General features: G+C 42.0%; 1 protein-coding gene across 4 annotated transcripts in view; it reads left to right on the top strand.

Moving 5' to 3' along the window:
- The window catches only part of NRG1 (neuregulin 1), a 1,130,425-nt gene extending 1,117,732 nt beyond the window's left edge, over positions 1-12,693 (top strand). For 2 of the 4 annotated variants that reach the window (XM_068972081.1, XM_068972083.1), the window contains 5 exons: positions 3,212-3,314; positions 4,814-4,940; positions 7,979-8,109; positions 9,121-9,327; positions 12,042-12,693. In XM_068972081.1, coding sequence (XP_068828182.1) covers positions 3,212-3,314; positions 4,814-4,940; positions 7,979-8,109; positions 9,121-9,327; positions 12,042-12,693 — 1,220 coding nt within the window. Of the gene's footprint in view, positions 1-3,211; positions 3,315-4,813; positions 4,941-7,978; positions 8,110-9,120; positions 9,328-11,476; positions 11,598-12,041 lie in introns of those variants that run through there. The other 2 variants (XM_068972082.1, XM_068972085.1) reach the window with 1 other exon arrangement.
- Positions 12,694-12,999: the final 306 nt, after the last annotated feature.

The raw sequence follows: 12,999 nt of genomic DNA, 5'->3' as shown, positions 1-12,999 counted from the left end.
TGAAGTAGGGTGATGGCTTTTTCAGATACATGACCTCCCTCAGTAAGACCTGAAGGGTCTGATACCCACACCTCTTACAGGAAAGGCTTCCAGAGGTTCCAGCCAGCCAGAACGTTCCATCCTTAAGGAAAATCAGAACTTACAGGCTAATTGCAATGGCCAAGGCTTCTGTCTCTCGGCCTGGCCAGATCAGTCTGAAAAACATGCTTGATCTGATTCATTTAATGCATCCAGCCAAACCGTAAAGGCTTAGAAGTGTTTCAGCTCATTAAGGCAGATCCACCAACAGGACTGATGGATTCTTTTTTTCAACACTGTCTCTAATTTGCTCTTGTCCAGTTGACCCTGTAACACAGGGAAAAAATAAGGGAGAAAAAGGAGGGTTGTTTTTTTTTTTAAAGCATTTTTTATATTATTGTCCACCAAGTATTTCTCCTTGAACATATTTATATTGTGAGGGTCACCTGATTTAGGGAACCATTGAAAGATCTGATAGAAACTTAAATGGAAAATATTTAATGCATTCAGGCCATCCTGATGTGAGTATAGAGTCCTAAGCCACATCTATGCTCTAGGGGACTTGGTTTCAACTGGCTCATCTTAGCACTTTTGTTTTGCCCTTTGCCCTTGACTGGGCTGCCTTTCCAGTTCCGTGATTGATTTTCCTGGGAAGTGTCATCTGCTGACATAACCGGGGGAGAATGAGCAAGTCATTATATGCCATTTCTTCACAAAGCCTAGTCAGTCTATTCTTTTAGAATTATCAACCACCAAAAAACTTGCAAAAGACGGATGCCTTCCCCACTTTTAGCCCTTGGATAGGTCCTCTTTTTGCAGTTTGGGGAAGCAGTTTCCCAGGTTTTTCTAAAGATAGAATTGGAAGATGGAAGCACTACCAGTGCTTGCTGTTTGAAAAGAAGGAAAAATAGAGTAAGTGAAAGAAGTGCAGTAGGATCTTCACTTTCTAGGCAGTGATGCTTTTACACTCCTGTTTCTCAACTAGTTCATCCCAAACAAAAGATTCCTGCTCTGTGTTCTGCTTCCCCCAGAGAAGGACCAGTGGGGTGATGCCTTTGCTGTTTAGACTTAGTGCTAAAATCATCCAGGTGCCCGTTCCAGCCACATGAGCTCACAGATTAACACCTTATGAAATTGAATTCCCCGTCCTGTGGCTCTAGGGGAAGGGAGGCAGCAGACACTCGCAATTAACATACAAGCATCCACACGTCACGTCCTCATTTGACTTACGCGGCACAGAAATAACGTGACAGGGCTCTCTGTCTCCTGGTCCGTTGTCGCCCCCGCAATGCACCAGCTGCTTTGCTTTCTAATTGTGGCTGCCACGTGACCGCCAGCCTAGGTTAGGAGTTATGCTGTATGGGATAACCCTTCCAAATCTATATCCACCTTGCTTTCCACCCCAGCACTTCCTCCCTCTGGTTTTCTTTTATGTATTTATTTTTCCTCCCCTAGTATCAGGCATGCTGTGCCAGGAACCTCAGATGGCTCCTTCACTCTTTAACCTCGTTTTTCCCTCCTACCTGGCTTCCTCCCTCTCTCCGTCATTCTGTCAGTCTGTCCTCTCGGTTTGCTTTCTTTTCCTCTTCCAACCCTTTCTGTTTGTTTTCGTATAATCTCTGCAGCATTCTGGTCTTTTTTTTTTACCCACTGACTATTTTCTCCTCCTCCTCCTCCTGTTAATAATCAGTGATCTTATTAATTTGATTTGACAATGTTCCTGACCTGTTAACTGGAATTTGATTACCATGGGCTTGGCTTGTAGGAAATGTTTTTGTTTAATGATAAAGTCTGCTGTATCATAGAAATGGCATTGCACCTTTTTTCATTTCAAGAAGACTTCCGGCAACTTACCCTCTCTCAGTAGAGGGAAAAAGAAGAAAAAAAAAAAAAAAAAAACTGTGGCTGCTGAGACAGAGAATGTAAATTGAAATTGTTCTATAAGGCCCCATGTTGATATCCAGATAAGAGACCTTCATTGGTAAAATATTTCCCAGTTCTTGACCAGCGTGTTAATCAGAATAGCAAATGCAGCTTAGACTGCTTATTATGCACTGGTTAATTTCTCTTTCTCATTGAACTTGTGAATATTTCCCAGTGAGTGTGACCAGGCTGGTTGGAAGCTTCGTTCCTAAGAGGATCAGGTTCACCATTAAATCAGCCAATCTTATTAAGAACCTGACTCCCGTTCTATAGCAATTTATCCCCCTCCAAAGCTGATTTGCAAATCGAAAACCTTCCATGAATCAGAAACTGGTTGCAGTGGGAGTATAGTAGTACCTTCATCTGAAATTTCTAAACATCCCACCTCCCTGGTGCAGCCGACATTAGCTAATTTGCCAACTTGTCCAATGCAGGAAGGTACAATCTATTCCAAATCTTATATCATTTGTGCCAGTGGTTTTGTAGTGTCATAAACTAGATCTCTAAGTACAACTGGTGAAGTCGTAATAACTGTTCCTCAAAGGACAAGTCTTCCTCGTGGCCCAGGACTATCCCACCCATCTTACTGGAGTTTCTCTGATACAGTGCCAAGCTACTCCTTGTCCTGCTGCTTCTGTCCCCAGTTTCCTATTAAATCATAGGAATCCTGCCTCAGTTTTGTTTCTAACTACAAGTCAAGCTCATGTTTGCAAATGTCTTTGAGTTGTCTTTTCTTTTTTTTTTCTTTTGTTTTAAGTTAAAAGTGGTTCTTTGTAAAGACCACGGGAATAGGAACTAGCTGGGAAATCAAAAAAGGCTTGGGGTGGGGGAGGGGAGGGGACAGGAGGCTGGGAAGAAGGCGGAAGGGGAGGGTCCCAGTGGTGCCAATGCCAGCTCCTTTTATTGGCATCAATTCCTGTTGTCTTTGCAAGAGTTTTTTTTTTTAAATAAAATCTACAGTTTTAACCGAAATCGTTATTTTACCATTAACGTTTATGGTTTGTCAGTTTAGTACGCATCTATGGCTTAACATTAAAGTCATTGAATAGATCGTATTTTTTAAATTATAAATGGCCCTCCAATGGGCTTTGCAGCTTTATGCTCAAAATGTGGTGCGGAGCGTGCTGCACCTTACGTCTTATTTGCCGAAGGAATGAGTTGTCCCTTGTGTATTTTCTTGTGAACATGGACAATGCCAGCTCTTCAGCTGTAAGTCCGGGCGAGGGTCAGGGAGCTAGCCTCGCTGACGTCTGTTCTCATCCCTTTCCAGAAGCGGAGGAGCTCTACCAGAAGAGAGTGCTCACCATCACCGGCATCTGCATCGCACTGCTCGTGGTTGGCATCATGTGTGTGGTGGCCTACTGCAAAACCAAGTAAACACCTCCCCGGCCTCCTTCCCCCTGAGCTCACAGGCAGCCCGGGCGGCAAAGGCTATGCAGAAACCGGGCTCCACAGCCTTGTCCTGGAAGATCAGAGGGGCAGGGGGATTTCCTCCTTATTTTTGGTCCCGAATAACCCATTCTGAGGACCTTCCTAACCACAGGCATTAGAAAGCTTTGCCTATTTGTGCAAAAGTGTTCAGAAGACTTTTGTTCATTGACCACAGTCCCGTGACCCAAGAAAAGGGTTGGAGGGACAGGGTTGCATAGGTACCCAGGCGGGTGTCTGTGGATGTGGGTCCCTCCTGAAAGGAGTGTGGTGGGTACCACAAGTGAGCTTGTCACCTCAACTCTGAGGACACGTCCAATCTGCACTCAGACATAGGGGACAATGGAGGCGTTTGGTGGCGTTTGAAAGGCAGGCATTTTAAAAAAAACATGATGGAGTTTTCAGTTGCATCTAGTTAGGTTACCAGTTCAAATTCTCCCACAGTGTGAGATGTACAAAAGGACTCTCACGGGAGGAGAAGCAAGCAAAACTTGCTTTGAAAGAATAAAAGAGAAAAGATGAAAATAGATTTGTGTTCACTTTGTTGGTTGTTGAAGCTGGGTCCTTGTTAACAAATACAATTATCATATGATATGAATTCCTTTCACTTTTGTATCGTATGTAGAACTTCTACTTTGAAATAATGCTATTTACAGTTTTATTTTACTTTGTCGTTTCATCACATAAACTCTTATGCCAAAACTAGTCATGGGAATATTATTACGATCTGAATTGAGAAACACAGACAATCTGCATTTATGCCATAGAAACAAGGACATGGATGGCATTTCCTTAATGTCCTGGGATGTAGCGTGTTGCCAGAATTGAGCAAGCGACAGAGAAAAATAAACCTTCATGGAATCCGTCTTATGAGTCTTACTAGATTCAGTCTCAATATTTGAATATTCATTACCTAGTTATACAAAAATGTACTAGAATAGGATCATGTTATAACTGTGCCAAAATCTTCTGGCAAAGGATGTACACATTTTCACTCACATACACACACTATGATACACAGATTCAAAAGTAACTCCATTTTCTTGAAAGACACACAGGCAAAACTATAAATGAAATCAGCCTTATCAATTGCACAGCATGAATTGTAGCCTAAGACACATGACCATCTGTAAAACTTGGGCAAAGATGGAGTGATTATGAAACACTGAGTTTTAGCCAAAGCTCAACTTGACTTATCTTGTCTTCTCTGCTGTTTTTTCCTTATCTCTCTCTTCAATTTCTGTAAGAATCCCACCGGCTTCTTCAATCTATTTGCTAAGAACAGATGATTCCACTTCTGAGATGGGGTGGTGTGCCCTCTCTCTCTCCCCACCAATCCACTGCCTTGAGTGTTGTGTTGGTAGAAGAAAGAACTGACTGTACTGAAAAATGTCAATAATTAGAAAAAAAAAAATAAATCAGTGCTCCATTTTTCCCTATCCAGGAAACAACGGAAAAAGCTTCATGACCGGCTTCGGCAGAGCCTTCGGTCTGAAAGAAACACCATGATGAACGTAGCCAACGGGCCCCACCACCCCAATCCGCCCCCCGAGAACGTGCAGCTGGTGAATGTATGTTGACTCTGCCCAGTGGGAAAGTTCAGCATCTCTCCTCTGTTCAGGCACCTTGAAGTTTATTTTCTAAAGCTCTTAGTCTCTTAGCTGCTGCCATTAATCACCAGGGCTTCCAGGAAGCCAAGGTTTCGCCAAGAGAAAATAATGGGAACATTTTTTAAAGTGGATTTGGTGACTGTAAAACCAGCACATTTCCTCTTATAAAGTGTTCATTAATGGGTCGGAATAATAATGTTGGGTTTGTTCTGTAAGGAAGCCATAACCGGAAGAAAGAGCAGAGAAAAAAACACAAAGAAAAATAATAAAACTCATGACACAAGAATCAGAAGGAAATGTTTTATTTTTTTATACTTGGGAAATGAAGGCTGCTTGAGTCTATAACTAATTAGCACTGATAACTGAGCTAAAAGCTCTAGAGTCCTTTTTTTTTTTTTTTTTAATTAGAGGCATTTTGAGGCACCTTATGATTTACTGATTCTGAGAAGGGAGATATTAGGCCATGGAAAATGTTAAGGGCATTACCAGACTTGCTTCTCAGTAGCCAAAACAGAAGAATTTAATACTTTCTGATTCCTTGACTCTTTCTACAAGATACCAAACCCTTTGGAGGAAATACATCCTTCAACATTCAAAGATGCATTTTTTAAATTTAACAATCATCTAGCTTTTAAATATAATGAAGTCACTAAATACTAGATTCAGAGAGTCTTTAGATAGCATTTTCCAAAACTCCCCCTAGGTTTTTTATAGATAGGGTAAGTCCTTTACATACAAACAAGTTCCATGCGAACAAGTTCTTATTTATAAATCCAGTTTGTTGGTAAGTCCAACAAAATTAGCCTACATACCCAGCTAACACAATCAGCTATATAGTACTATAATAGGTTTATAATATGTTCACATCTTTGAAAGTTTGCAACTTGAAGATTCTTTTTTTTTTAATTTTTATTTTTACTTTATTTTACTTTACAATATTGTATTGGTTTTGCCATACATTGACATGAATTATGTAGGGGACTTACTGTAAGAGCCAGGGCAGAGCGGAACTCAGCTTTCCTGGTTTCTGGAGTATTACTCTTCGTACTTCACCATCATTCTTGTTTTGCTTTCATTTCCCTTAGATGATTGGCTTTTTATAAGCAGAGCTGGAAGATTATATGACAGTAGCATTTTCAATCTTATAGTCAAAGATGAATTTTGTGTGGAGCAAATATATCTAAAGACCCAAGTTCAGGGTTGCTAGTAGTTCAACCATCAGGAAGTCAGAAGACTGTTAGGTGCTGATAAATTAACATCCTTCACTACCAGTGAAGTAGTTAAGGAAAGGATGAAGTAACATCCTTTCCTCCCCCTACCAGTGTGTTCATTAGAATGTTCTACACAGTTGCTAAGTACATTCTCTATAGACATACCTTTAGTCTGTCACGTTGTATGTTATATAGGAAGCAGAATGACTGCCTGAATCCTGGTTATGGCTCAAGCTATGTGATTGTGAGTTTTAACTTTTCTAACCCCCATTTCTTCATCATAAAAATAATACCTACTTCAAAAAGTTCCAGTGGGCATTAAAAAAATAATCCACATAATCCATTAGCCCAGTGGCAGTTGGTGAGTGTTGTATAATTGTTAAATATTATTTTCATTAGATTCACTGAGCTTACATTGCCTTCCAGGGAACAAGAGTCATTTGTTCTACAGACTAAAAATAGCTCATTACATATGACAACACCATCTTTTCCTTAAAGCAAAGATCCACATGAAATAAACCTTTCTATGGTTAAGATAACCAGCTAGAGTTTCAAGTATAATTCAGATTGTATTTTTTTGTTTGTTTCCATGAATATATCAGTTTCTTTTAGATCCCGATATATTCATGAAACTGATATATTCATCTTTTAGAGCCCAGGGCTTCCCTGATGGCTCAGAGGTTAAAGCGTCTGCCTCCAATGCAGGAGACCTGGGTTCGATCCCTGGAGAAGGAAATGGTAACCCACTCCAGTATTCTTGCCTGGAGAATCCCATGGACGGAGAAGGCTGGTAGGCTACAGTCCATGAGGTTGCAAAGAGTCGGACACGACTGAGCGACTTCACCTTCTCCTTTTAGAGCCCATAACTTATCAGATCATCAATGTCCTATTTCATCTAAGACTATTCCTATGCATGTCTTTTCCCATTACTTAACTCAATTTGTTATAAATACTGCTACTGCTACTGCTAAGTCACTTCAGTCGTGTCCGACTCTGGGCGACCCCATAGACGGCAGCCCACCAGGCTCCCCCATCCCTGGGATTCTCCAGGCAAGAACACTGGAGTGGGTTGCCATTTCCAGTGTTTAAAAGAAAATTTTAAAATGTCCCTCTCTTACTAATAAAGGTGGTAATAACTACTGTGACTTAGTGGCGAAAAATAAAATAGAATCTACTTGTACCAAATATAAGACCTTCTATCTATTGTATGATTTGTCAGGGTTTATAACCTTGACCACTGTTATAAATTCTTCAAATCTCTCAGTAACCTTGTTAGTCTTACCATTGACAACGAGGTAAAAATTTCAATGATATCATTAGAGCAACATGGATGCTGGGAAATTGAAAGAGAAATGTAGATTCAAAATATAGAGATTATTTTTAAAATTCTTCTAATGACTTAAAATTTGAAATAAGACAAACCATTTCTGTGCTTGCAACAGCTTACAAAAGTAAGTACCGTGAAGATGTTTGTATTGAATTGAATTGTATTGAATCTAGTCATGTTATCAGTTGGAAACGAAAGAGAAGAAACAGGTCTTCTCTGATAAAATGTAGTTGTTATGGTAGGACCTACATTGTGTGTGTATATCCAAAGAGAATTTCATGAATTCTATTTATCTAATTTAAAGATCATACTAACCAGGATAGGCTTTGCCATGTGGCCACTGGAGAAATAGAGCTTATTACGAAGCATGTGTATTAGAAGAGTAGATTTGTGTGTGTATGTGACGTTGTTAGAATTTTGACTTCCCTAAATCTTCAAGTTGTGTCTCTTTGTTTATCCAGCAATACGTATCTAAAAATGTCATCTCTAGCGAGCATATTGTCGAGAGAGAGGCGGAGACGTCTTTTTCCACCAGTCACTACACTTCGACAGCTCATCATTCCACTACTGTCACTCAGACTCCCAGTCACAGGTATGAGAATAAAAAGCTGCATGACATTTCCCCAAGATCGAATATTTACACGTTCCCTTTTGTTCTCACTGCCTACGAAAGGAACAGGAGGTACTTATAAGGCAGTGCGGTATTGTAGTGTGTATGATTTGGAACAAAAACAGGCTTTGGACATCCAATTGACTCTGCCACTAAGTGCTATTTGAATTTGACCCTCAACTTTTCTGTCACCAAAACAAGGGGAAATAATACCCACCTTACAGTACTGTTATTCCCCATTTTAGAGGTTGTCTTTTTTCATGCCTGACCATTTCCGGAATTGCTATTATTGTTATTCAGTCACTAAGTCCTGTCCAACTCTTTGTGACCCCATGGACTATAGCCCACCAGGCTCCTCTGTCCTCCACTGTCTCCCAGAGTTTGCTCAAATTCATGTCTGTGGAGTCAGTGCTGCTATCTTACCATCTCATCCTCTGGTGCCCCCTTCTCCTTTTGCCTTCAGTCTTCCGTAGCATCAGGGTCTTTTCCAATGAATTGCGATACTGGAAAGAGTTTATCTAAGATACTATATAATACTTAGAAGTTAACTTCTTCCAGTGATTGCATTGCCCTGGGATATCACATGAGAACTGGTTACCTAGCTGAACCTCAAACTCTCAAATGCTCTGGTGATATCTGAGTGGGTTCTGCCAAGGGCAGCACTAGACTTCCAAATGGAGCACATAAGACCAGGGCATCCTTAATCTAAGATGCTCAAGAACAGAGAGACTCTAAAAATATTTAGTACAAAATGGCATTTGTTTAATGTGTGTTGAATGGGTGAACGTGTAAATAAAGTGTACCCTCGCAAAGCTAACCTAAATCACGATCCTATGCATCACAAGCATCTTAATAGCCAGTCCTATTCTGAGACAAGTAATCCCAGCGTGAAACATCAGTCATTTGCAAGGTTTGTCACTTCCCTTCCTTTCATTTCTGTGTGTGCATAGAGTTAAAACTCTCCCTCTCTCTGCCTCTCACACTCCCCTGTAGCTGGAGCAATGGACACACTGAAAGCATCATTTCGGAAAGCCACTCTGTCATCGTGATGTCATCCGTAGAAAACAGTAGGCACAGCAGCCCCACTGGGGGCCCGAGAGGACGTCTCAATGGCTTGGGAGGCCCTCGTGAATGTAACAGCTTCCTCAGGCATGCCAGAGAAACCCCTGACTCCTACCGAGACTCTCCTCATAGTGAAAGGTAAAACCGAAGGGCAAAGCTACCGCAGAGAAGAAAGCACCCCAGTAAGAGAATCCCCGCGAGCATCCGCTCTCCCACCTAAGGAAGCTGCTCTCATGAGAATAAGGGGCGCCAGGTGCCTGGTCTAGGAGTGATCCTAGTTGATGAAGGCATCTTTTGGTTTGACTGAACTCATTTCTTCTGAGCTTCTCGCATCATCCCAGTGGCTGACAGGCAACAGACTCTTAAAAGAGCTGAAATGATTTGATGTGGAAGGTGCAGCAGTCCTGGAGTTCCCAGCTTTGACCTTAGGCTCAGACCCTCTGGGGAAGTCTCAGTTTAACTGGAACTTGAGAACACTGGCCTCAGTGATTGATCAGGACCCTTCTAGAATCCTAAGTGGCCGGTTATCCAAACTCTGGTCAAGCTGGCCTCCTGTTCTCATGAGCTTTCTTACCTTCCAGCCTCAGTTAAATCAGATCAAGGGCTGTGTCCTTGCCACCTGTCATGGGGATGCCTTGCATTCCACCAGACAGTATCCCTTTGTGAAATTCCAGCAAGGAATGCGTCCATCAATCTCCTGTCCACTGCGGCTCGCAGTCTTCACAGGAGGTTTTCAAAGCAGATATTGCCTTTGATACGGCTTTTATTCCAGAATGTGTTGGGTTTCTTCTGGCGCTATTGGGTTGGGTGGGGGAAGTCAAGACAAATGTAAAATAAAGATCAGAAGAAAGTAACTTGAAAGAGATGCTTAATCGCATTGCTGAATTCATAGATTCTCCTGATCCATTCTCACCTAAACTGGGGGAGAAAGTTATACCCAGCCAACATTCCCAGTCCATCAAGAAGCTATTACTTGTTTGTTTTCAAATCCAGCAGAGTTCTGTTTATTGGTTTACTGTTTTGCTTTCTCAGTCCAATCTCTGACCACTTGCTAAAAGGTTTACATAATGTCGAAGTCATACTTACTTGGTTTTCATGGGTGGAGATGATTTGGGTACACTCCTTCACTCATGCATTGGAAAGTACATACAGCAAAGGATGACCAGTTTGGAGCCTGCAGGTCATTTAGAGCCTGCTTATTACTTTTTCAAGGGCCTTTACCCCAAAATGGCTTTTCAGAATTTTATGGAATTAGTGGTTGCTCTAACTCATCTATGATAAAAATAAGCTTGGTCCAAAGCTGGTTTAAAACATCAGCCTTAAATTCATGTAAGTGTATCTTTATGTATTGAGCCTGTTCCAATTCAATCCTTTTAGAAACCTGAGAAAGAAGATAGGGATAAATTCTTTCTCCACCACTACAGGTGATGTTTATCTTTAAAGGTTGACATTTTCCTGCTGGGATAGGCTTCCTTTCATACCCCAGGTATTATTTAGGCCGTCAGAATGTACCTGGCACCCTGGAGAAAAACAATGAAGCCGTGCTATGGGTTGGTTGAATCTGGATTAGCATTTCTCAGAGAGCTTAATTTAAGTATCCCCAAAATAATAAGTCTGGAGACTCGAGCCCCAGATATTTCCATCTGGAGACACTTTCCCATTTTAGACACAGTCAGATCTCACATCTGTATGACTCAGAATCATGGATGGCAAGCAGGAGGGTTAATAGGTTTCTTGTTCCTGTTAGCTGGAGATGAGAAGACGGTGTCCTGTGTCATCACAGGTCATGTCAAATTAGATTCTGCAAATGCCACCATGAAGGAAAGAGTCCTTTAGTGCTACGCATTGGTGACATTTTTATCTAAGCTGAGAAATGTGACTGTGAATAAGCCACGTCTTTCTCAATGCCACGTAAGGTCTTCTTGTTTGGGGGGAAGAAAGCACGGTATGGTGAAAACAGTGCACTCGATGTCTTGACAACGAGATTTCCTGAGCGTCACCAAACATAGCATGACATAAGGTGACATGGTACAGCCACCTTTGAGCAGTCAGAAAAGATAAGCCAGAGCTGGATACAGCAGTGGGTTCTGGAAGAGAGCCAGAGCAGGGATTGAACATAGCGATGAAGCTAAGCGTCAGCTATCTTTGAATGTCGTGGTCAGTGGGATATAGAGTTGCAAATGGAATGTTAAGAAGTCGCATTTCATGGAAAAGTTAAAAGCGCACAAATGTGTTACGCTGTTTTCAGGAATAAATCTAAGTTACTATGCTCTTTTTTTTTCATAAGACATAACCTTATAGCTGAGCTAAGGAGAAACAAGGCCCACAGATCCAAATGCATGCAGATCCAGCTTTCCGCAACTCATCTTAGAGCTTCTTCCATTCCCCATTTGGGCTTCATTCTCTAAGACCCCTTGGCCTTTAGGAAGGTATAGTATTTAAGTAATACTTCTTCCCCTTCCAAATCCCCGAGCCTTGGTCCTTACAAACTGAGAGGTTTCCAGGACCCTGTGCCCTCTTGTCTTAACTCACATGCTTTTATTGAAAATCATGATTAAAAAAAAAAAGAAAATCACAATGAGATGGAAAAAAATCTCAAACGCTTTGCTAAGCCAGGCAATTTAGCTGATCTTTGCATGCACTCCTGTGAGGAGACTCTTGACCACCTAATTGGAGATTCCAAATGTCCTAGTGTAAAATCTGAGACGTCTACAATGAAGAGAATTACTCTGTTGTCTGATGATGATATCTGATGATAAGATAATGACCTCTGCCCCCTGACCCCCCCACCCCTCACTCTCTGCCTCTCTCACTGCACCACACTTACGCTGGGGTCTTCTGTGCTCACACAGGTATGTATCAGCAATGACCACCCCGGCTCGTATGTCACCTGTAGATTTCCACACGCCAAGCTCCCCCAAGTCACCCCCTTCGGAAATGTCCCCGCCCGTGTCCAGCACGACGGTCTCCATGCCCTCCATGGCAATCAGTCCCTTCGTGGAAGAGGAGAGACCCCTGCTCCTTGTGACTCCACCACGGCTGCGGGAGAAGTATGACCACCACGCCCAGCAATTCAACTCGTTCCACTGCAACCCCGCGCATGAGAGCAACAGCCTGCCCCCTAGCCCCTTGAGGATAGTGGAGGATGAGGAGTATGAAACGACCCAGGAGTACGAACCAGCTCAAGAGCCGGTTAAGAAACTCACCCACAGCAGCCGGCGGGCCAAAAGAACCAAGCCCAATGGTCACATTGCCCACAGGTTGGAAATGGACAACACAGGCACTGACAGCAGTAACTCAGAGAGCGAAACAGAGGATGAAAGAGTAGGAGAAGATACGCCTTTCCTGGCCATACAGAACCCCCTGGCGGCCAATCTCGAGGCGGCCCCTGCCTTCCGCCTGGTCGACAGCAGGACTAACCCAACAGGTCGCTTCTCTCCGCAGGAAGAATTGCAGGCCAGGCTTTCCGGTGTAATCGCTAACCAAGACCCTATCGCTGTCTAAAACCGAAATACACCCATAGATTCACCTGTAAAACTTTATTTTATATAATAAAGTATTCCACCTTAAATTAAACAATTTATTTTATTTTAGCAGTTCTGCAAATAGAAAACAGGAAAAAAAAACTTTTATAAATTAAATATATGTATGTACAAATGTGTTATGTGCCATATGTAGCAATTTTTTTACAGTATTTCCAAACAAGAAAGATATCAATGGTGCCTTTATGTTATGTTATGTCCAGAGCAAGTTTTGTACCATCCCGTGACTGCTTTTTCACAGTATTTCAGCAACCCTCCACCCCATATA

This window comes from Capricornis sumatraensis, chromosome 4 (genome assembly GCF_032405125.1).
Source record: "Capricornis sumatraensis isolate serow.1 chromosome 4, serow.2, whole genome shotgun sequence".
NCBI classification, from domain to species: Eukaryota; Metazoa; Chordata; class Mammalia; order Artiodactyla; family Bovidae; genus Capricornis; species Capricornis sumatraensis.
The sequence above is the reverse complement of the archived record's forward strand: the minus strand, read 5'-3'. Positions and strand labels throughout refer to the sequence as shown.